Source organism: Osmerus eperlanus, chromosome 28 (assembly GCF_963692335.1).
Source record: "Osmerus eperlanus chromosome 28, fOsmEpe2.1, whole genome shotgun sequence".
NCBI lineage: Eukaryota > Metazoa > Chordata > Actinopteri > Osmeriformes > Osmeridae > Osmerus > Osmerus eperlanus.
In genome coordinates this window covers 1,847,377-1,871,299 of record NC_085045.1, presented here as the reverse complement: position 1 = coordinate 1,871,299, position 23,923 = coordinate 1,847,377, and the positions used below count along the sequence as shown (strand labels likewise).

Sequence of the window (23,923 nt, the reverse complement as noted above, 5' to 3'; positions counted from 1 at the left end):
GCTGTTGAGACTCATGAGCGCTTGGTTTCTAAGCGCCATTCAAACCACAACACCGACTCCGCAGCTCGGTGATCCTCCGAATGCTATGAGATGGACGAGTTTATGGTAAACGCCAATTCATATTGTGATACAACTTTAGATAAAAACTATGGACTAATTTCTCCCTACAAGTTTAGTAAACATGTCAATTTAGTTTAGTTAGGAAGAGAATTGCCTGTAGTTGAACTTAACATCAATGTTGTTAACAAACACTTGACAGCACAGAAGTGATAACGCGGTGAAACAGCCCAGCTGATATCTTCAGGCAGTCTGCAGTTTATCTGTGTGTCTTGCAGGTTCAGGACGCATTCAGTCCTGGTTGTTTTGGGACGGCAGTGTTGGTGACTGACAGGATATCTGGTATTGAGCTGACTCTGAAAAAGGTGCAGTAGAGCCCTCTGGGGCAAGAGTTTAAAATATCAAATGTAGAAAATGTAGAAAATGTACAACAGTATCTGGTTGCCATGACAAAGGTGTGTTCTCTTCCTGATAGGTGGAGTGTCTGGATGAGGGACGAGCCAATCAGGCCTTGGATGAGGTCAGGGCCATGATCTCACTAAGTTTGAACACTGGAACCCTGTTGATACAGTTAATTTATCACATGATCGTGTGTGTGTTCATGTGTGTGTGTATTTATGCGTATGTTTGTGTGTTCACGTGTGTGTCAGGCCCGGTGTATGCTGAACTTCAAACACCCTAACATTGTCAGATACAGGAAGCTGTTCATCACCTGGGACCAGACGGTCAGTGTGTGTGTCTCGCAGTGTGTGTATTGTATTCATGTGTGTGTGTGTACTGAATTGAAGGGGGCAAGAGTTTGTATTCATGGTGTGTGCGCGTGTGTGTGTGTGTGTGTTTTTCTCCCAGATCTCATCAGTGTTCCTGTCTATGGTGATGAATTGTCCCCACAGGACCACCTTGGATGGCGTCATCACCACTCACAGAGACAACAAAACGAAGATCCGCATACATGTAAAACACACACGTTCCCGTCACGTGATCGGCCTGGCGTACCTACGCTCTTTCATGTGCCCTGTTTTCCTTCACTGTTGGAACAGACGATCAAGGCGTTCCTGGGGCAGATGACGTACGCGCTGGCCTACTTACACAAAGACAACATCGCTCACAGGTTCTCCTCGTCCTGCGTCCTCTCCTTCATCCACCGTCTCTGTCCTGAACAGTACAGTCAGCTGCTGCCCACCCTTTACATTTAGTCATTTAGCAGACGCTCTTATCCAGAGCGACTTACAGTAAGTACAGGGACATTCCCCCCCGAGACAAGTAGGGTGACGTGCCTTGCCCAAGGACACAACATCATTTGACACGGCCAGGGAATCGAACCAGCAACCTTCTGATTAAAAGACCAATTCCCTTACCGCTCAGCCGTCTGACCCCTTTAAGCCATATCGAGATTCTAAAGCTGCTATAACCTTTTCAACAGAGCTCACGTTTCAGACTAATCACCCTGGTAACAAGACGTTAGAACTTTATACGATTGTCACCGTTCTTCCTGTGTGTTTCAGGAACATAAAACCATCCAACATCCAGTTGAGCGGTCAGTCTACGTTCGTCCTGTTTGACTTTGAACCAGCCACCATCACCAGAGACAGAGCCAGGGTGAAACAGAGACTGAAGAAGAGTAAGTCTGTTTCCAGCAACTGTGGAGAGAGATTAAATAAACCGGTTACAGTTTGGACCTTTTATCTGACTGCAACCCATGTTGTGTTTCAGTGTATACATTGTATCAAGTGTTTTGAATTTCACCATGTTGGCTGGGCTTGGTCCCGTTCCACCTGTGTTAGCCTGTGTGTTTTCACTGTCCTAAACCATCTGTGTCGTGATCTGTAGACTTGAAGCGCTGGCTGGCTCCTGAGAGTCTGTCCCTGAACCAGTGGACAGAGATGTCGGACATCTGGTCTCTGGGCTGTGTTGTGCTGGATATGGTCACTTGTCATCTGCTCAATGTACGTATGGCTGGATGTCTCATCATAACATGGAAAAGATTCTTAGCCTTCAATCGACCAGCTCTTAAACCCATATCCTAGCACCTTCTAGCTCCCAACCCTATAGCATGAAATACACTGGGTCCTAACCCCATATCCAGACATCTCCTCGCTCCCAACCCCATATCCTAGCACCTCCTAGCTCCTAAACCCATGTCCTAGCACCTCCTAGCTCCTAAACCCATATCCTAGCACCTCCTAGCTCCTAAACCCATGTCCTAGCACCTCCTAGCTCCTAAACCCATATCCTAGAATCTCCTTACCCATCCTCTCTGGCTTGTACCTCTTAGACGTTGAAAGATGAGTCCCCCCTTGTGTTGTCCTTTCTCTCCAGATGGACTCGTCTGTGACTCAGCTCCTAAGACTGCACCAGGACCAGACACCGCTGAAGGTCATCGCACACAGCGGTCTCAATCAGGTCCTCACTAAGATGTTCCGCTGTCACCCGAACAAGAGGGCCAACATCTGGTGAGTGGCTCCCTGGCCTGAGAGCTAACACACCGTCACTGAACCACCTCCTTTGCAAAAACGCTCTCCTCGAATTACCATGCTGAGCGCACTCGTTCACTGGAATGGGAACTGGCGTTTAGCATGAGTGTTCTTCTGTGTGCCCTCCTGTGTATATGATGAAGTATACACTAGTGATGAGGTGTATACTAGTGATGAAGTGTATACTAGTGATGAAGTTTGCACTTCTCCAGGGAGTTAGTGGAGGAGAGCCTGGTGAAGAGCTGCCTGCAGCATTGTGGGATCTTCATCTGCACCGTTGAGAGAATGGTGCCATCTGGTGTCCATGAGCCGCCATTACACCAAGGCTTCGACAAATCGTTGGGTAACTGTTCATGCAATCGTGCCCATCAAGACGCATGTTTTGCTGGATAGAAAGCAAGGATAAAACCTTGAACGACTATGCTTGGACTCTAGAGACAAGCAAGCACCCACGAAACTAAAGAGACAGAATCCCTGTATGTAGCAGATAACCAGTTTGTGCGTAAAAGGAGATGAAGCGTGTGAAGGTGAGTGTTCTCTGTGTGTTTCAGAGTTCATGGAAAGATACTGGAATGTAGAGTCTGTCCAGCTGTCTGTTCTGGCCTTTCTTCTGTCTGACCAAAACAACAGTACGACTGCTACACACACCCACACACACAAACACAAGCTCAACCGTTTGTACAGAGCTGCGTCGTTTTGTCGTCTTGTTATTGACTCAGCAGTGTTGTAGTGCTTTACAGGGTCAGTGATGTGGTACAGGCGGTCACCATGGCGATGCACAGACACCAGGGCTGCGCGGGTGTTCAGCTGGAGGCCTGTCAAGTGCTGCAGGGGAGAATCTCTGCATGTAAGTAGACAAACAGGCGCAACCAACACCTGGCAATGTGATGTAACTACATGAAAACACAGCCCTGTATGTGTGTGTGTGCTGGAGGGGTGTATGTGTGTGTATATGTGCTTCTGTGTGTGTGGGAGGGGTGTATCTGTGTGTGTGGGTGTGTGTGTGTGTGGCAGTGCTGGCAGAGTCAGGGGACATCTCCAGCCTGTGTTCCAGAACGCTGGTGAGAGAGATCCGCAGAACCATCCAGAACTTCCCCAGGCACACCCAGCTGCTGGCTCGGGCCTTCCTGCTTCTCAGCTGCCTGGCACCACACGGTCAGAAAAGTCCTCAGTCTGGATATTCATCACACTCTTTATTTATTACAATAAAAATACTTTTACTTGAGTAAGTAAGCCAGCTCTCCACCCTGAACAAGAGACATCAGCAGTTATTGTTCTGTATCATTTGTATATTTAGTTTTGTGTGTTCACATCATGCAGTAACACACCCTTTCCTGTCCATGTTCATGAAGTTTTTGTGTGCGTATGTGTGTGTGTGCATATGTGTGTGTGTGTATATGAGATCAGACCAGGAAGTGGTGGAGTTGATGGTGAGTCCGAAAGGGATGAAGGAAGTGGTAAAAACCATCACAACATTCCCAGGGGAGCGTGACGTCATCACTTCCTGCTGCAAATATCTCAGGAGCCTCACGGGGCTGGGTAAGAAAAATGTGCGTGTGCACCTGCGTGTGTGTGTGTGTGTGACCCAGGTGTGTGTGAGCAGTGTGTCGATGCGTTACAGGAGTGCGAGTGGACGGTGTTGCTTTAACGGGGGCTGTGGAGGGTCTGTGTGTGGCGTCCAACACACACACGCAGGACAGCGAGGTGATGGAGTGTGTGTGTGCAGCCCTGTGCTTCATCACTCTGCAAGGTGAAGTGTGTGTGAGTGAGAGGTGTGTGTGTGTGAGGTGTGTGTGTGTGAGGTGTGTGTGTGTGAGGTGTGTGTGTGTGAGGTGTGTGAGGTGTGTGTGTGAGAGGTGTGTGTGTGTGAGGTGTGTGAGGTGTGTGTGTGTGTGAGGTGTGTGTGTTTGTGAGGTGTGTGTGTGTGAGGTGTGTGTGTGTGAGGTGTGTGTGTGAGAGGTGTGTGAAGTTTGTGTGAGGTGTGTGTGTGTGAGGTGTGTGTGTGTGTGAGGTGTGTGTGTGTGTGAGGTGTGTGTGTGTGAGGTGTGTGTGAACAGACAGTGGTGCTGACTGTCTGGGATTCTGGCCTGGAACTATCTCAGCCTCCAGGTGCTGAAAAATGCCTTCAACACCTTTAATGAAAGCAGTTTTTTAAAAACCTTTTAAAAAACGACAACTATATTCTTGTACCTGGAATAGGCGTTGTCATTGTCAACTGGTGGTATTGACTCATAGGGTTGATCAATGAATTTGCTGTTCGATAAACCGAAAGGTGTGTCTGACGAAAAGGATGTGGAAGAAAGCGTCTTGCTGTTGATGCACACTCTGATGCGCCACAACACACACACCACCATGGTGAAGCACATCCTCCAAGCTCTAACCAACCTGCTCAACTCCTCAGGTCTGCTCTCTCTCTCACACACAAGCACACACGGATCAAATTTATTTAAAAAAATCATTTATATATGAGCATCTCCATACCTTCCACTTTGATCCTTGTGGATTCTCTTTTAGAGCTGGCTGCCTTCAGGCTCCTATTGGCTCCTGATGGGGGGAGAGGCTTGGGCCTGATTAAGGAAGTGAAGCTCCATCACCATGACAACCCAGAGGTCATAGGCGGCATGTGTGGTCTCCTTAGAGCCATGGCCCAGTACGGTTAGTAGACTGTGCATCCGGTAAACACACAACCTTCAGTATGAACCAGTGTTGAGAGGGCCTCGGAGCCATGAACTAGTATTGCATTATAAGAGCTCTGTTACTGAGCTGCTCCTTCATAACTGATGTGTTACTGCTGTCTGCCACGTCTAGACTCTGTCGTCTCTGAGATGGTGTCCGACCAGATCCCAGAGGAGCTGCAGGAGATCGTGCTTCAGTTTGAAGCGAACGAGGTACGTCGGATGTGATGGTTCTCGCGATGTTCTCCCGGAGTTTCTTGTTTGTGGTCTCAGTCCATGTCAGGAGGTTCTGTGTGACACCTGTTCTCTGTGTGTGTGTTCCTTCAGGAGGTGGTTCTGCTGGCCAGACAGGCCCTGGGCAAGCTCAAAGACTCACAGTGACCACTGTCCTTGACTGTAACAGACAACAGCACACACCTACATTTTCTCTGTTTTACAGGCTGAGAAAGAGCCAGTAAAGATAGACTGCTGGTTTACTCGCATGGCTGTCTCTGTTAATGGCAATAATTTGACACACAGAGGAAGTACTCTGAAATGTATTTAAAAATGGTTCTGGTGAACAAACTAAGTCACATATCATATCCATACATCACCGTCTGGCGCTCGAGATCACCGAGACCGAGAGGCAGGGATTCCACGGTGAGGCGCGCGTCCGCGTTCTGTCATCGGGCTAGGCGGCGAGCGGGTGCCCCACATGTACTACAGCGTCCCTGACATCGACGTCTATTATGACAGAATGCGTCGGTGAAAAGGCTGCACAATTAACAGGGGGGGTGTGTGGAATATATTAACACTTGGAGCTAGCTTTGCTTTTGGACTGGACGCATGCAGACAAACCGAGGATCATTTGGAAGGAATTTCACTGAAACGATGAGTGGGAGCTGGGGAACGGAGCTGTGGGTAGGTACCGCCGCTGGATAACGGCGGTGTGATTTCTGCACGGTTCTTCTCCCGCCGGAGATATGGCATTGCAGTCTTTAGATGTCGTGTTTTGATTTGTGGTCGCAAGGAAGCAGGTCATAGCAACAAGGTAGCAGCTTACCGACACCGCTGCCATCATGCTTCTCCACGCGCGCGCACGCAGCCTTTATTATCGAAGGTAGCGGCCCGTTAGCCGGGGCGGCCATAGAGACCGCCAGACCGATATTGTGTTCCTTACTGCTGCGATGGATCACGAACGGACAGAAATATTATTTTATTTATCAGTAGAATACGAGCATTATCAATGCAATAATAAACAGCGATTAGCCTGTCGTGACAGAAATCGTTGCAGTATAAAAAAAAAACATAAACCCCCGTAGATTAAATGCTACCGCCACATTGTAAGTGAGTAGCGCTGTTCTATCATTTGCAACAACGTAACGATACGTGTCGACTTGGCTGCGATGTATCATAATGTTTGAACAGCATGATTTATAACAGTTTTACCTAGATTCATTGGGATTTATATGGAGTTGTAGTCGAACAACGAGCCTGTCCGCTTATATCTCTGCGCGTGCAGCCAGGCTGAACAGGTTTGCTTAACGTAGGCTACAGAATACTGTAGGCTATATCTGCACTTCGCTCCGGTAGGGGGCCAACGCCAGGACAGAATGAGACACCAGTTATCAGTAGCAACCAATTAGCAGTCTTACACGATTTACACTTGAATTGTCATGTAAAGAGTGCAGTGCAGTCGTCCAGACACGTACACTAACACACACAATGGTTACAGAGGTGCAGAAATACACCCGGAGAAATCCGGTTCATTTCAGTTTTACAATTGGATATGGCTCATAGAATACCAGGCAAATTAGCCTATAAAACAATGGATTTGTGCCTTGAGGTGTAGGCTACGCCTGATTGGTGAGTTATTAGTTATTTTGAGGCTTTACGTAACGAAGATCATTCTGATTATTTAAAAAGCTAATTGGTCAAAAGCACCCAGGTTCACTGTTAAAATAAGTAGTTTCTATTCTCAGTTAGGCATCTTGTCATGTACAGCATGCCAATAAACTCTTGGATGAACAAAAAGATTGACCAGTCTGTGAATCTATACACCAGTCAAGAGGACATCACCCTGATTCTGTTATTGTTCTGGTTAGCAACGTGTACGTGTGGTCCTGGGTTCAATTCCACACTTTCTTTCCTTCCCTCTCCCACCTTCCAGGACCAGTTTGATAACCTGGAGAAACACACACACTGGGGGATTGAGTTTGTGGAACGCTACAGCAAGTTTGTGAAGGAGCGGTCTGAGATCGAGCTCAGCTATGCCAAACAGATCCGGTACGTGTTCATCGCTCTCTTCCCCTGTAGTGTGTCTAAATCAGGGCTCTCCAGCCCTGTTCCTGGACAGCTACCTGCCTGTGGGCTTTGGCTACTGATTCAACGCTAGTTACCTGATCCACCAGGTAATTATTAGAATCAGGTGTGCTAGATTAGTGTTGGAGTGAAAACCTAAAGGCAGGTAGCTCTCCAGGAACAGGGTAGGAGACCCCTGCTCTAGACTGTTGTGCATGCATTTGTCAGACAGAGAGACTGACGTACAGTCTTGTAGGCCTACCGCTCCCCAGCACTGGAAGTCTAAGATGGTAGACGGCTCGTTGCCATAGTTACTAGTTCATCCCCACCCCTGACCTGCATTAGTGCTGCTCCAGTGGTCCTGGTGTCAATGGGAGAAGAAGTGTGTGTGTGATTTGAGTGTTTGTGTATGTTTTTTTAATTGGGTGTGTGATTTAGATTGTGTGTGTGTGAGTTGGTGTGGTTGGAGATAAGTGTATGCGTGTGTGTGCAGAGAAAGATGGTGATTGTGTGTAACACACCAGTGAGTGCTTGGATCGGCTGTGTGTGTGTCTTCCCTCCTCTCCCACGAACACCCCTAATCTGTACCGTATCATCACTGTACCCTCCAAAGGTCAATGATTACAGACTCTATCTCTACTGTGTGCAATATTAATACTTAAACTCAGATTAAACCAGATTACAGTATTGACCAGACCAGAGACTGGTTTAAAATGACTGTGGTTGTCATTACTGTCAGACCTGCAGTGTGTGTGTGTCCACGCGAGGGTGTGTGTGGGATGGTTAGTAGCAGCGTGTGTGGAGGAGGGGCGGGGCTATGCTGGTCATGTGACCAGGACGAGGCTGAGGGTGAGTGTCGCAGTCTGCCTAGCAACACCACAACAAGACGGCTGCTAGCGACACCTAATCAGACTGTGAGCACTGGCTGGGGCCGAGGCTGGATAGGGGCTGGATAGGTGCTGGATAGGGGCTGGATAGGGGCTGGATAGGGGCTGGATAGGTGCTGGATAGGGGCTGGATAGGGGCTGGATAGGGGCTGGATAGGTGCTGGATAGGGGCTGGATAGGGGCTGGATAGGGGCTGGATAGGGGCTGGATAGGTGCTGGATAGGGGCTGGATAGGGGCTGGATAGGGGCTGGATAGGGGCTGGATAGGGGCTGGCTGGGGGGAAGCTAGTTTCTAGACGCCAGCTGCTTGGATGTCATCATCTTGAGACGCTAGCTGTGTGGATGCTAGATTCTGTAGAGGAGGTACTGGCTGGGTCTGGGAATCCTGACCGACAGTTATTTGGTACAGTATGCCAGTTGTATCTTGGATGGACAGGGGGGGATTAACACATGGGAGTGAACTGTCCTGATAGGCTCGAGGACAAGGCCCATTCTGGACCTAAATATTCTGACTAACTAGTTTTTTTTAGATTTCCTTAAATTCACTGTATTCAGTTGATTCCGTGTCCTAGTTGTCGGACTGGTTAGGCACTCTTGTGGAGAGCATTGTGTCCCAGATGTGGAGGAGGTAAACAGAGATAATCCAGCTGGTGACATCCTGCCCTTCAAAGAGCCGTCCCACTGCTAATGACCATAACAAAACACACACTCTCTTTTTCTCTGTCTTCCCTCTCCATCTCTGTTCTCTGTTCTCTGTTCTCTGTTCTCTGTTCTCTGTTCTCTCTCTCTCTCTCTCTCTCTCTCTCTCTCTCTCTCTCTCTCTCTCTCTCTCTCTCTCTCCCTCTCTCTCTCTCTCTCTCTCTCTCTCTCCCTCTACAGAACTACTCTATCCTCTCTCTCATACATACAATGTTCTACGTCCTACTGAACCTACCAGTGTCTCTATATCAGTGGTTCTCTGCTCCAACACGCCTGATTCGAACTAACGGGTCATTATCAGGCTTCTGCTGAGCTTTATAACGACCCGTTCATTTGAACCAGGTGTGCTGGAGCAGAGAAACATCTAGAACATCCAGGATTGAGAACCACTGGTCTATTTAAACATCACTAACATTGTTCCCTATTCCTCGCAGGAACCTGTCAAAAAAGTACCAGCCCAAGAAAAACTCCAGAGAGGAAGAAGAGTACAAGTAAGTGAAGGCAACATGATCTTCATCAGTGGTTCCAACATCCTCACCACCATCATCATCACCCCTCGTCATCCCAGATTAGAACTGCTTAAGATCCCTGTCATAATTCCAAACCGTTAAAACACAAGTCACAGCTCTGCAGTGCTATGTCACGCATGTATTTATACAGTGTCAAGGCGCTCGTTCCAGCAGATAGACCCACGGTATTGTTCTGCTGTTCTGCTCAGTTCTAGCTCCTCCACTGCCTACCCATCTCTCCTCCATATTGCCTGGTTACTGGCTGCCTGCGGGTAAAAATAGCAGTGCTGCACGGTAGCAGTGATCCAACACTCTGGATTGGCTATGACTCAAACACTAACTATTGTATGTGTGCCTTTGTTGTGTGTGTGTGTGTGTGTGTATACACGTGTGCGTAAATGTGTGTTTGAAAATGTTGCCAAGCGCGTCCACAGGAGGTTTAAGCTTTCATCAGGATGTTGTGGTCACGTGTCAACATCACCCTGGTTGGTCAGAGCGCAGGCTGGATGACCTCTTCCTGTCCGTACAGGAAATGAAGCGCAGAAATCTGTTGACAAAGTGCCAGAGCAGACAGAGCCGTATTAGAACCAGAATGACCATCTGCCAGTCAGGCACACCACTCTGTACAGCATAATACATCAACAGAGTACACACACACGCACACACACACACACACACACACACAGATCTAGACAAGGTCATTCCTTTCCATACTTCATTCCATTAACCTGTGTCGTCGATGTTCTTATGAGACAGAACTCCCTCTCCAGTTTCTCAGTGTGCCCGACATCGTTGTGCGTTACCTTAACGACGCTTCCTGGTCACATGACCTGTGCGCGCCAGCAGGTATACCTCCTGCCGGGCCTTCCTGATGACGCTGGGGGAGCTGAATGACTACGCGGGTCAACACGAGGTCATCGCGGAGAACCTCAGCACACACATCCTCAGCGAGCTCACGCGCTACATCCAGGAGCTGAAGGCAGAGAGGAAATCGGTAAAGGAGTGTGCGTGTGTGTGTGAGAGTGTGTGTGTGAGTGTGTGTGTGTTTGAGAGTGTGTGCATGTGTGTGTGTGTGTGTGTGTGTGTGTGTGTGCGTGGCAACACTAATCCTGTGAAGCAGGTTCTACTTTGTCATTAACAAGATGGCAGCTCTGTCTGCAGCAACTCTGCATAAAAGATTGTATTTGTGTTGAGTGTGTTTGAGTGTGTGTGTGTGTGCATGGCATGGTGTGACTGTTCCTGTGTCCCCTGCTTCCCTCATGCTTATTGCCGGCTCATCTGTTGAGCGGTCAGACGATGCAGAGATTATGATGAATATGATTTGAGCCAAACACGCTTAAACCACTCAAATCTCCGGTGCAGCTCCACACACACATGCACCTTCCCCTCCCCCTTCCCTGACCCGCTCTCTCCCCCATCCCTGACCCCCTCTCTCCCCCATCCCTGACCCCCTCTCTCCCCCTTCCCTGGCTTGGGCTGGGTCCCAGGGCTTGGTTTGGGACAGTCCTTGACCAGGGTAAACCGACCTGTGGCTGTTTCAGATGTGATCACTGGGAAGCCAAGAAGCTTCAACTCCCAGCTGGAACTGGGTCACTAATCCAGGTCACTGGGGAGGGGGCAGGTTGGCCCCCTAACCTCCCCCCCATGCATGCACGTCTAACGTTTAAGCAGGTTCACACACACACACACACACACATTCAAGTCTCAAGCACTTTGACCGAACACACACACACGCTCACATGAATTAATGCACTTAATCACACACATGCACACGCACACACTCACACACAGCCTCTACTGGGGTCATTGTCCTGGTAAGTGGATCAGGCCTCTGTCTGGAGCTGGTGGCTGGAAGTAATATGAGGGGCAGAATATGAAGGAGAAGGGGTGTGACTATTCGTGAGAAAAGCAGGGTAGTGTACAACAGTGCTCTCCCTCCCTCTCTCTGCCTCTCTCTCTCTCTCTCTCTCTCTCTCTCTGTCTCTCTCTCTCTCTCTCTCTCTCTCTCTCTCTCTCTCTCTCTCTCTCTCTCTCTCTCTCTCTCTCTCTCTCTCTGTCTCTCTCTCTCCCTGTCTCTCTCTCCCTCCCTCTCTCTGCCTCTCTCTCTCTCTCTCTCTCTCTCTCTCTGTCTCTCTCTGTCTCTCTCCCTCTCTCTCTCTCTCTCTCCCTCCTGCTCTCTTGTGTCTCTCGCTGTCTTTGTTCGAATGTGTGTTTATAGTTTGGTCTTTGAGGAAAAGGAGGTTGGATCGAACACGACAGTTTAACTATGTCCTCAACCCTTTACCCAGCATTCCTGTGTCAAGTGTGTGAGTGTATGTACACAAAGCATGTACCCAGTCAAGAATGTACAGCACATCAGCACATCACATTGGCGATTGTATGACTTCAGTATTCAATAGTTCCTAAAGCATGCATCATTCTGCAACAGTCTTAAACATCACCCATCCTTACCAACACTAACTGACGCGTCATGTCTTGAACGCAGCATTTCCATGACGGCCGAAGGGCCCAGCAGCACATTGAGAACTCCTGGAAGCAGCTAGAATCGGTGAGTCTTCGCCGCGCTACGTTCACAGAAGCCACAGCCAAAAAAAACACAGCAAAACAAAACGTCTGAAAAGGCTGCGTTCAGGAGAGTTTCCGAGTCATGGAGCCGTCCTGTTCTTGCAGAGTAAGCGGCGTTTCGAGCGGGACTGCAAGGAGGCAGACAGAGCCCAGCAGTACTTTGACAAGATAGACGCAGACATCAACGTCACCAAGGCTGATGTGGAGAAGGTAGGAGACGGATGGACACAGGCGAGCACACACACACACAAGCAATTACACACACAAGTTCACACACATTCAAGCATGCACACACACATAAAATAATATGTACACACACTCCATGGACCCACACAAGCATACACTGTGGCAAACCAGGGGAAACACACGCAAACCTCAGAATACACTCTAGGTGTGTGTTCGTCTGTGTGTGTGAGTTTGCACTATTAAAACAGGTGGGAGTCAGGTGGCTGAGCGGTGAGGGAATCGGGATAGTAATCAGAAGGTTTCTAGTTCGATTCCCGGTTATGCCAACCAAATGACGTTGTGTCCTTGGGCAAGGCACTTCACCCTACTTGCCTCGGGGGGAATGTCCCTGTACTTACTGTAAGTCGCTCTGGATAAGAGCGTCTGCTAAATGACAAAATGTAAATGTAAAACATGCATAGTCCGGCCCAGGCCATGCGTTCCACATTCTGTGTGCCTCTATCAGAACTACACAGTGAGTGACCAGGTCACAAGACGACCAGGTCTTCCACACGTAAATCTCCCTGGAGAAAAATCCCATCTTCCATCCCTCATCCTCCTGCTTCTCAGTCACCTCCCGTACATTCATTCTGCCGCAAGTTCAGTTAATCAAGCCCAGTCCTCCATTCCTTAAAAACGAATAACGAACGACGACACTACTAACCTAATGTTTCTGTTTCCCAATCATGTCTTAAAGCGCTGCTCTCTCAAGGTAGGTGTTTCAGTCGAAGGTGTGTCTGTCAGGACCACCCACATGTCCAGTCTCCTTCCATTCAACTCACCTGTCCCGCCCCTCACCTCTCTCACCAGTAAACGCCCTTTCAAAATAAAAGTTGGGCAATGGAATATTCATGCTGGCACGTTGTGTAAATTAAAGACACATTTCAGATTCTGTATTGTGTGCTATACTACAAAGCCATATTCTTAAATCGAAATTAACCTGATTTAGAGGAACAAACAAAGTAAATAGTATGATTATAAAAGATGTATTAGAATTTATAGTAGCTCAGTTGCAGGAAACCACATAAGACCCTCTATGGAACGGTTCCTCAGTTGTCCACATGGGAGAACCCTGTGAAGAACCTCGCAAGAACTAAGTTCTCTTCCAGGAAGAAGTTCCAACAGGAACCTGGCTGGGTTCTCAGAAGGTTCCCCCAGCGTGTCAACTGAGAAACGGTTTAATCGACGTCATCTTGAACGTGTTTTAAAAGGCCCGCATCCAGTGTTAGAGAGCGCCAACAGGTTCCACCATGTCTCACCTGTGTCCCAGTCAACATCCACGTCAGTCTGGCCCGCTCTGGTGGGCTCTATGCATGCACTGTCTGTGTGTTCTTGTGCCTCATGTGTGCTGTGTGTGTCCATGATGGGGGAGAGGGGAGACCCCAGACAGCGATGATGATGATGACCACCCATGAAACACTGCGTTTTTTTCTCTCTCTGTGTTTGTGTGCATGTGTGTGTGTGCATGTGTGTGTTTGTGTATGCCTGTGTGTGTGTGTGTGTCCAGGCGAGGCAGCAAGCCCAGCTGAAGCACCAGGTGGCTGAGGACAGTAAGAATGAGTACCTGACATACTTGCAGAAGTTCAACAAGGAGCAGAATGAACACTACTACACCCTCATACCTCACATCTTCCAGGTACTGTGTGTGTGTGTGTGTGTGTGTGTGTGTGTGTGGGGCGGGGGTGTATACATGTGTGTACAACATGTGTGTGTCTGTGTGTGTGTGTGGGGCGGGGGTGTATACATGTGTGTACAACATGTGTGTGTGTGTGTGTGTTGTAACCCTCCTTTTGATCCCGGATGCAGCGGATCCAGGAGATGGAGGAGAGGAGGATAGAGAGGGTGGGAGAGTCCATGAGGACCTTCTCTGAGGTGGACCGGAAGGTCCTGCCCATCGTCAGCAAGTGTCTGGACGGCATGACCAAGGCTGCTGAGTCCGTCGAACCCAAAACGGTGGGTGGCGAAAACAGGGGAACCCTTTTTACACAACTACAACCTCCAGGCATCTTCTCAACCTAACATTACAGTTTAAACGTACCAAGTTAAATGATAACTAAATAAAGAGCAGCTAGCTTGTTCGTTTAGAGATTTTAAGTGCTGTTAGTTTCCTTACAGTTAATTTCCGTCCTAGTGAACCACTAAAAGAAGAAAATGAGACCGCCTTCATCCGTAACGTTTTTGAAATGGAACAATAAAGGGTTAATCCGCTCATTATAAGTACTGATAAATTATTAAGAGATCCAGAGAGCTGACGATGCTTCTTCCTTCATGGCTGTTCCACTTCCATATTCCACTTCCATCCTCAGCTGACTCGTTGCTGCGACAGAAGCAGGGGTTTGTGGTAGTGTGGCCACCAGACTACCACAGATGTGAGTTCTAATGGTTAGACATCATACTTCGGCAGGTTCCTGTCTGCGCTGGATCCCTGCTGAGCTGACAGGGTAGTGGGGGAGTTACTGGTGTTGTAGTCAGGGTTTTGAACGAGGAAAAGGTGTTGTTCTGGAAATTATTTTTGTACCACCGTTCCTGCTGTGTTGGTCGTCTCTTAATGATCATGACACCGAAGAGAAATCCATGTGGAATCCATTTATTGACCCTGCCTTACAGAGACCATGAAATATGCATAACAACCATCAAGGTTGAGGGGTTAAAGTGTCATGTCTTCTGTGTTCAGAACGCTGAACGGTACGTTCTCCAAATCCCTTCCCCAAATCTCTAAGCTCATCCTTCTCTAACACGATCAGATGGAGGGAAACATGCTCCTCTCATGTCAAGCTCAGATATTCCTCAGAGAGGGAGGATGGATGGATGTGTTCGTTGAGCATTTGATTAAGTCTGGTTGCTCAGCGATGTCATCACCCCGCGCCAGAGCAGGGTTCTATAATGCATCATCACGGACTCCATTCCGACTGCTGGCTCTTTTTAAGTGCTGATCATCTGCATCAGCAGTTTGCTTTTAGTTTCAGTTCGTTGCCCTCAAGCTAAATAGCTTTGAGTGAATATTCATATCAGATGGAATATACATAAGGTACCTAATGCTAACTAGCTAACTAACCCAACAAGAGCAAACTTCTTCACTGCAGTAAAAGGAACAAAGTTAAGGCAGTAGTGACTAACAGCCAACATGAACTCAGCTACTGCAGCAGGAAATGATCTCAACTCTGTGACCCCCCCTTCTCCCCCTCCTCTCCTCTTCTTCATTACTCAGGGGGGGTCAGATAGCTGAGCGGTTAGGGAATCGGGCTACCAATAAGAAGGTTGCCGGTTCAATTCCAGGCCGTGTCAAATGTTGTTTCCCTGGGCAAGGCACTTCACCCTACTTGCCTCGGGGTAATGTCCCTGTACTTACTGTAAGTCGCTCTGGATAAGAGCGTCTGCTAAATGTAAATGTACTCCTCCATCCTTCTGTACCCCCCCCCCCCCCCCTTCAGGACACGCGCCAGGTGGTGGAGTCCTACAAGTCGGGGTTTGAGCCCCCGGGAGACGTGGAGGTGGAGGACTACGGCGTGGCCATGCGGAGGACAGTCTCAGAGTCCAGCTACCTCAACAGCCGGGGGGAGGGGGGCAAGCAGAGCCGCCGGAACAGCCGCGGGAAGCTCTGGCCCTTCATCAGGAGGAACAAGGTGAGGATGAGGAGGGTCCCCTCCTGTGATGCGAGAGATACACCCCCTCCACCTCTCCCTCCACCCCTCCCTCCACCCCTCCCTCCACCCCTCCAGTGTTCCTGCCTACAGTAATACTGTACTGCGATCGCTCTCTGCTGCTGTCTGTCTGTCGTGCTGCTGACTATCTCTCTGTTGTGCCCCTCCCCCTGTTTCCCCCATCTGTCTGTCTGTCTGTCTGTTTACGTCTTGGACTCGTACCATCGATTCACGTCTGTTTTTTAAATGATTTTTTATTTGTGTGTTGTTTTTGTTCCTCACCGCGCCCCTCACCCGTAGCTCATGTCTCTGCTAGCCTCGCCCGGGCAGCCCCCTCCCCCCCCTCCCACCTCCCCCTCCCCAGGGGGCGTGGCCAACGGGCCCCCCTCCCCAGGGGGCGTGGCCAACGGGCCCCCCTCCCCTCAACAAGCCAGGGAGCCCCTCCCCCTCTCCCACCGCCTCAACGAGTTCATGACCTCTGGATCCAAACACAGGAGACAGTGTCTACGCAGCCTGAAGAGAGGGGTAAGTTGGGGGGAAGTGGTCACGGAGAGACAGGAAGTAGACAGGAAGTGGGTCAGGGAGGTGTGAGGGCAGCGTGCTAGCCTAGAGAGGTCAGGTATTTGCGGCTCTACTGAAGGGCGAGCTGTCACATATCCAGGCCAGGGCTGTGATTGGTCCAGTCAAGGACAGTAGGTGTGTGGGCTTGGTGATGTTGTGGATGTGCTAATAATGCGTGCACCGTTCTAACATCAGTTCTCTCTCTGTCTCTCTCTCTGTCTCTCTCTGTCTCTCTCTCTGTCTCTCTCTGTCTCTCTGTTTCTCTCTGCTGTCTCTGTCTCTCTCTATCTGTGTCTGTCTGTCTCTCTCTCTCGGTCTCTCTCTCTCCTTAAACCTGTCATTGTCTGCTCTGATATGGACAGCTGTCTCTGAAGCTGGTAAGTTGTCTGCTCACTTCCTACCAGGGCTCATGGTCCATATCACACATCAGTATACTCGCGGCAAGAAGGTTCTTGGTTTGATTCCCACCCAGGGCCTGTCGCTGGTCAGGTGGGCTATCTCTTGGGCCTTTGTGCGTGGAGTTCTCCCCGTGCTAGCATGGGTTCCCCAGAGAACCCCGATACAGAACCATGCAGAACAGGGCTCTCTCCTGCCCATGTCCCTGACCAGGACGTGAGGAGCACTTGTAGGGAGTGCTGGGCCCCTGGGCGGTGCTGACGTGGCTGAGGGACGGCAGGATGGGACAAAAGGCAGAGACTGATGTCTCAGTTGGACACCCTGGCATGCTTGTGTGTGTGTGTGTGTGTGTTTCGCCACTCCCTGCACGTGTGTGTGCGTGTTGACATTGAGTGTCAGATGAATAAAGAAAGAAAAAAATGTTTTCCTTTCGTGTTTTATCTTCACATGATTGCGTGTCTGTGTGGTGTATGTGTGTGTGTCTGTGTGGTGTGTGTACATCTGTGTGTGTGTGTGTGTGTGTCTTGCAGGGTTCGGGCCCAGAGGACTGCAGCCACCTGCCTCCGGAGCAGAGGAGGAAGAAGCTGCAGTCCAGGATCAACGACCTGAACAAGGACATCCAGAAGGAGCTGGACCAGAGGTGAGGAGGAGGGGAGGAGAGGAGGAGAGGAGAGGAAGACAGGAGAGGAAGAGAGGAGGAGAGGAGGAGGGGAGGAGGAGGAGAGGAGAGGGGGAAGAGAGTAGAGGAGGAGAGCAGAGGAGGAGGAGAGGAGAGATGAGGGGATGAGGGCAGGAATCAGAGAAGACGAGAACACAAGCAGAGGAGGTGAGGAAAGAAGAAGAGAAGACAGGAGGAGGAGAGATGGGGAGAGAACAGGATGAGGAGAGATGGGGAGAGAACAGGAGGACGTTCTAACCCAGGAGGGAGACCGGGTGCTGAAGTGTGTGTGAGATGGGGAGAGAACAGGATGAGGAGAGATGGGGAGAGAACAGGAGGACGTTCTAACCCAGGAGGGAGACCGGGTGCTGAAGTGTGTGTGAGATGGGGAGAGAACAGGATGAGGAGAGATGGGGAGAGAACAGGAGGACGTTCTAACCCAGGAGGGAGACCGGGTGCTGAAGTGTGTGTGAGATGGGGAGAGAACAGGATGAGGAGAGATGGGGAGAGAACAGGAGGACGTTCTAACCCAGGAGGGAGACCGGGTGCTGAAGTGTGTGTGAGATGGGGAGAGAACAGGATGAGGAGAGATGGGGAGAGAACAGGAGGACGTTCTAACCCAGGAGGGAGACCGGGTGCTGAAGTGTGTGTGAGATGGGGAGAGAACAGGATGAGGAGAGATGGGGAGAGAACAGGAGGACGTTCTAACCCAGGAGGGAGACCGGGTGCTGAAGTGTGTGTGTTTGTCAGGGACGCGCTGACCAAGATGCGGGACGTGTACATGAAGAACCCTCACATGGGCGACCCCAGCAGCGTCGACTCCCGTCTGGAGGAGGTCATCCAGAACATCGACAAGCTGCAGCTGGACGCTCGCAAATACCAGGTAGCGTGGCTTCCCCACTCCTCCCAGACCCAGACAGCACTATGATCCCTCTCTGACTGGACTGTCCATCACCACCATTTATATCCTCGATCTGGATCAAAGCTGAATGAATAATATGTAAATAACGTGTAAGACAGTCCACTTTTTGACACATGCTTTAGAGAGCACTGTAGCCTGGTTGCATGCAGAGCTGGGAGCATGTCTCATGGAGAGCCTGTGTGTATGTGTGTGTGTGTATGTGTGGTGTGTGTGTGTGTGTGTGTGCGTGTGTGTGTGTATGTGTGGTGTGTGTGTGTGCGTGTGTGTGTGTGTGTTGCGTGGCCAGGGCTGGCTGGCGGAGGTGGAGAGCAGGCTGGCTGAGAAGGGGGATCCCCACAGGAGAGCGAGTGGGCTGTACGACTCCCAGGCCACCGCCCCTGTCAACAGAGAGAGGTAAGTACACTACCATACCTACCTGTAGTACGCAATACACCTGTCAACCTAGTCACACCAGTATACTATACTACACCTGTAGTACACAGCACACCTGTACCCAACTGTTACCCCTGGAGAGACCCAATGGGCCGCCTAGAGAGATCAGTAGCTATACATACCCTTGCATCAGCAACATCAAGGTGACCCTGAAGGTGACAGGAAGCTGTGGTGTCTGACCTCTGACCTTCCCGCCCGTCTGCCAGCCCTGACGGCAGCTACACGGAGGACCACAGCACGGAGCGCCACTTTAAGTCCCGCAGCACCGAGTTCGACGATGACTTTGATGACGAAGACCCCCTGCCAACCATCGGCACCTGCAAATCTCTCTACCCCTTCGAAGGTAGCCCCCCCCTCCCCCCCCCCCCCCCCCCCCCCACACACACACACTCCACCCTACCCAGACCTTAGGTCACACCTTATACTCACCCCCAGCCATGAAGCCATGAGGGTGTAGATGTACCTGTGTACTGTGTAGCAGGTGTTGGATGTGGATGTTAGCTCACTCGTTTGCTTGTGTTCCGTGTGTGTGTGTGTGTGTGTGCGTCCCTGTGGGTCGGTGCCTGCATCTGTGTGTGTGTGTGTGTGCGTCCCTGTGGGTCGGTGCCTGCATCTGTGTGTGTGTGTGTGTCCGTGTGTTTGTGTGCTCAGGTCAGAACGAGGGCACCATCTCCATGGTGGAGGGGGAGCTGCTGTACGTGATCGAGGAGGACAAGGGTGACGGCTGGACGCGCGTGCGCCGTAACGAGGAGGAGGAGGGATACGTCCCCACGTCATACATCAAGGTGTTCTTCGACACCAACGCCAAAGGTGCTATGACCTACATATGACCATTCATAAGACCTGAGATACGGCCTACATAGAGGGACATGTGACACAGTCATGTGGACTACATTAAACATAGACATATGAACCTCACAGGACTGACCGATGGACTGCATTTACCAGACATATGGACTACATTTACCAGACATATGGACTACAAATACCAGACATATGAACTACAGATCCCAGACATATGAACTACAGATACAGTATGGTGTGGCGGGACTGAATCCATGAGAATGACATCACCTGTCTCGGAGGTCTCATCACCTGTGAGAGGAGTCTCTCCCGACAACGGACGGCTCAGTCTGCCTTCGTACCTGTGCTTTTTACGTTACTCCACCCCTCACCCTTTACTACTCACCTTGGAGTGTGTGCGTGTGTGTGTGTGTTTGTATTATCCAAGTGTATGTACTACATGTGTAAGACGGTGTGTGTGTGTGTGGGTTATCTGAGTGTAAATATTGTATGTGTAACACAATGTGTGTGTGTCCATCATGGGGTGTGTGTTTTATGTCTTGCAAAGACCTCCTGTTCATATCAATATTATATATAGCCTTACCTAACAGCCCTCATGATAACCACCCTGTCTTTCTGTGTGTCAGAGTGGTGTGTGTGTGTGTGTGTGTGTACACGGTCTGGTGTTGCTACCTAAGAGCTATATACCTGATCACTTCCTGTCTGGAGCATCTTATTATCTGCATGGCTTAACACCCACCCATACCCTGACGCTGCGATGCATGTCTAGTAGGCTGTATATCTACGCTCCTCCTCAGCCCAGAACCGCCCCAACCAGATAGGACCCTGCATGTGCAGCTCAACACTGCCCCCTCGAGGAGGACCCTCCTCACTGCAAGGCAGCCTGCATGCCCGCGGCGTAGCGTGTAGCCGGGCACCAGATCAGTGTGTGGGCGTGTCTGGCCCCAAGCACGGGGTGTGTGTGGACGTCTCCTTAAGACAGAAGTCTGTCTCCTGAATGTCACAGTGTCGCTCTACGTTTACAGGGGGAGGGGAGGGGAGGGGAGGGGAGGGGAGGGGAGGGGAGGGGAGGGGGGGGGGGCTGGAGGGGCTTTTTTATTCATGTCACCCTAACGACTCCCCCCTCCCCTCCAGCCCCCTATTACTGCCCCATCTTCCTTCCATTCATTTGTCCATATATTTATCCATATCAGGTTATTTTGCATGTTTTTAACGGTTAGTCAGTGAAACCAGAGCAGGCCGAGACCAAGAGGATGCTGGGTAATATGCTAATAACAACATGAACATGCTGTTAGGGAGCCACAAAGCAGGAAGCAAGAGGAAACGGCTAACAATAACATAACAGCATGTCATCATATCAAGTAATGTATAATGATTTCCCTTGAATTAAGGTTATTATTTTGAAAGGTTAGCTGGCTAGCTCATAGACAGTCCCATTTGGAACACTTCTACTCTCTGATTGGCAGTTGAGTGACAATAGCCGCACCTTTTAACCTTTGACCCCTGCTCTGTGTTAGACAGGCATCCTTTCTTTTACCTCTGTGCTTGATTGTTCTTGTCTGGTACATTTGAACTCATTACCAAGAATGCACCTCCCCTCCCCCCCCTCTCCCCCTCCTCCCTCCCTCCCTCCCCCAATTCTGGTGCTAAAATCCAATCCAAGCAGGAACAGCTAGAAAGGTTTTTCAAACCAGGTTTTGGACACAGGTCTGCTTTGTATGCCACGGTGACCTTTGACCCCCCAGGATGTTAGTGTCATGGAATGTCATGGAGACTCTCCCTGTCTTAACACCTCATCTCTAACACGTCTGGTCTGATGTCTTGTCTGTTTATTTGTTTTGTTCGTTTTGTTTTGTTTTGTTTTGTTACAGATCCCTAGCTGCTGGCATGGTGGAGACAGGGGAACAGCCTTCTGGGTAAACTCTAGTCAGGCAGACCAGAGAGAGAGGATGGGGGCAAGGCAGACCAATTCACCACACACACACACACACACACACACAAGAATGACCACCTCCATCTCTAGCCATCCTCCTCCTCCAGTGTGCTGTGCTCCTCTCTGACTGGAGACGAGGTGTTGTGTTGTGTGTGTTGCCGTGGTGTGTCGTGTGTGTGTGTGTCTTGATGGCTGCTCCCTCGTTGTTGTCCTGTACAAGACTCCCTCGGTGGCTTCTGCAGACCAAGGGTAGTTTTAAACACGCACACACACACACACACACACTTCTGTTATAATCCACCATGGCAATCTCTATAAAAACTACAAACACCAGTGACATGCATAATGTCTATGTATTGTCGCTCACATATCCGTTTTGGTTTGAAACCGTCATTGCACATGTTTGTCCATGTTCAAGCACCAGTTTGACTACGTTGCCAGATAAGTGTTGACCCAGCACTAACAGTCGATCACAGATCTTTCTCCTCACTCGTTTGCTCTGGTCTTTTGCCTAGCAACATGCCCGTAAGTGTCAGACAACTCCTCTCTCTGGCTCTACCCATCAAGGCAGTAACCCTGGTGATTGTTTCACAGCTCGCTCTCACTTTCTCTCACTCTCTTTCTTTCTCTCTCTGTCTCTCTCTCTCTCTTTCTCTCTCTGTCTCTCTCTCTGTCTGTCAGACAGACAAGCACTCTGTTTCATGCTATTTCTTTCTCTCTCTCCTTTTCTCTCTCTCTCTCTGTTTGGTGTGGTGGTTGCTGCTGTTGGGTTGGCAGTGATGTTTTTGGGCGTGCATGCAGGCCCTGTCTCTTACCTCCGCCTGAAGCTGTCTGTCTGTCCGTCTGTCTGTGTCTGTGTCACCATCACCTGTCTGTCCATCTGTCTGTGTCTCTGTGTCACCATCACCTGTCTGTCCATCTGTCTGTGTCTCTGTGTCACCATCACCTGTCTGTCCATCTGTCTGTGTCTCTGTGTCACCATCACCTGTCTGTCTGGTGGTTTGTCCACTCTTGACCTCTCTTGCGTTACAGTAACTCATCACCTGTGATCTTCTGTCTTTGGTTTCTCTACCGTACTGGCGCCTGACTGTGCTTTCTATGATTTTAATGATCACTTCTCTTATTCTGTTTGGTTGGTTGGTGCATGTGCCCTTCTCTCCTCTCTCCTCCTCCTCCTCCTCTTCCTCCTCCTCTCTGCCTGACAAGGAATAAACTGACGTGTTCTCAACATGTAAACAACGTTAGATTTGTGTTGAAATGTGGATCTACTCTTGAAGCCGCTTAGTAAAAGAGATGACCAGCCGTTTATAGTGACCAGACAAGAATACCCTGTTATGTCCATTGATAAAGAAACACATATTACTACTGAACTCAAAGTCTCAGTGTATTCTGTGAGTATTTTGTGCTTTGAATTCACTGCGTACTATTTCCCAGACTGCTTCCTGTATGATGTAAATATCTGAGGTAAATGATAGGTCTGTCTCTTGACTGTGGGTGGTAACCATGTAACTCTACTATTACTATGGTGTGTGATACGTGATACATATGCTCAAGCTAGGAAACCCTTAGTTTATTTAATTTTGTTGTTTTAAAAAAAATAGTAAAATAATGCTTGTTTTTATTTATTTGGGGGAAGAGGATGCCTGGTTGATGTTGGTCAGGTTGGGACTGTTCTTCTTCTGGGGAGGTGTGTGGGGGGGGGTGGGGTTGATCTGAAAACGAAAAAATGTTGGAGTTTTAAAAATAAACGAAAAAATTGAAGTGATGAAAAATAAGTGTGTGTGTCATGACCAACCTTGGAGATGGAGGAGACACTGGTGGGGAGGGAGGGAGGGAGGGAGGGAGGGAGGGAGGGTGGGAGGGAGGGAGGGAGGGAGGGAGGGAGGGAGGGAGGGTGGGAGGGAGGGAGGGAGGGAGGGAGGGAGGGTGGGAGGGAGGGAGGGAGGGAAATGCTGCAGTAGGAGAGATTGATGGGAAACTCTCCTTTAGCGTGAAATTTCAAACGAAGTGAATAACTTTCATTGTGCAAACATGAATCATGTTTCATCACGCATTACTTACACAATACAAACATCATGTCATGTGAATGGAAACAGTGACATAACACGACACAACCATCCAGCAGTATCGAGTATGGCCTTCTCTAAGGCGACAGATATACTCCCCTGAAGATAGGCTTCCTGTTCATTCTTCTTCTGCACATTT

General features: G+C 49.6%; 2 protein-coding genes across 7 annotated transcripts; both read left to right on the top strand.

Moving 5' to 3' along the window:
* The first annotated feature begins 33 nt into the window (after positions 1 to 33).
* LOC134015195 (serine/threonine kinase-like domain-containing protein STKLD1) lies at positions 34 to 5,661 on the top strand. Its single transcript, XM_062454566.1, has 19 exons — positions 34 to 105; positions 336 to 422; positions 533 to 577; positions 708 to 782; positions 907 to 1,011; positions 1,098 to 1,168; positions 1,563 to 1,678; positions 1,888 to 2,003; positions 2,377 to 2,510; positions 2,744 to 2,874; positions 3,083 to 3,160; positions 3,262 to 3,378; positions 3,546 to 3,686; positions 3,939 to 4,070; positions 4,153 to 4,281; positions 4,804 to 4,932; positions 5,046 to 5,186; positions 5,340 to 5,419; positions 5,534 to 5,661. Exons 1-19 carry the CDS (start codon positions 91 to 93, stop codon positions 5,585 to 5,587), a joined length of 1,896 nt encoding a protein of 631 aa, XP_062310550.1. The 5' UTR covers positions 34 to 90; the 3' UTR covers positions 5,588 to 5,661.
* Positions 5,662 to 5,888: 227 nt separating this feature from the next.
* fnbp1a (formin binding protein 1a) lies at positions 5,889 to 23,400 on the top strand. Of its 6 annotated transcripts, XM_062454560.1 has the most exons (18): positions 5,889 to 6,106; positions 7,356 to 7,471; positions 9,507 to 9,563; positions 10,425 to 10,575; positions 12,067 to 12,129; positions 12,252 to 12,356; positions 13,069 to 13,083; positions 13,879 to 14,007; positions 14,178 to 14,324; positions 15,803 to 15,994; positions 16,313 to 16,537; positions 16,936 to 16,950; positions 17,500 to 17,609; positions 18,378 to 18,510; positions 18,836 to 18,942; positions 19,188 to 19,324; positions 19,633 to 19,791; positions 21,657 to 23,400. In XM_062454560.1, the coding sequence occupies exons 1-18, from the start codon at positions 6,032 to 6,034 to the stop codon at positions 21,662 to 21,664; spliced, it is 1,944 nt and encodes a 647-aa protein (XP_062310544.1). In that variant the 5' UTR covers positions 5,889 to 6,031; the 3' UTR covers positions 21,665 to 23,400. The 6 variants fall into 6 exon arrangements, with proteins under 6 accessions (XP_062310544.1, XP_062310541.1, XP_062310543.1 ...); XM_062454557.1 differs by lacking the exon at positions 21,657 to 23,400 and having other exon boundaries at positions 19,633 to 20,818; XM_062454559.1 differs by lacking the exon at positions 21,657 to 23,400 and having other exon boundaries at positions 10,428 to 10,575; positions 19,633 to 20,817.
* The last annotated feature ends 523 nt before the right edge of the window (positions 23,401 to 23,923 follow it).

Bases quoted from the DNA above. Each gene is read 5' to 3' on its own strand.
- fnbp1a (XM_062454557.1), top strand. From the start codon at position 6,032: ATGCAGACAAACCGAGGATCATTTGGAAGGAATTTCACTGAAACGATG. The intron at 14,325-15,802 runs GTGGGTGGCGAA...CCCCCCCTTCAG, and splicing joins AGTCCGTCGAACCCAAAACG to GACACGCGCCAGGTGGTGGA. The intron at 17,610-18,377 runs GTGAGGAGGAGG...TGTGTTTGTCAG, and splicing joins CAGAAGGAGCTGGACCAGAG to GGACGCGCTGACCAAGATGC.
- LOC134015195 (XM_062454566.1), top strand. The intron at 1,169-1,562 runs GTTCTCCTCGTC...TGTGTGTTTCAG, and splicing joins AAAGACAACATCGCTCACAG to GAACATAAAACCATCCAACA. The intron at 2,004-2,376 runs GTACGTATGGCT...CTTTCTCTCCAG, and splicing joins TCACTTGTCATCTGCTCAAT to ATGGACTCGTCTGTGACTCA.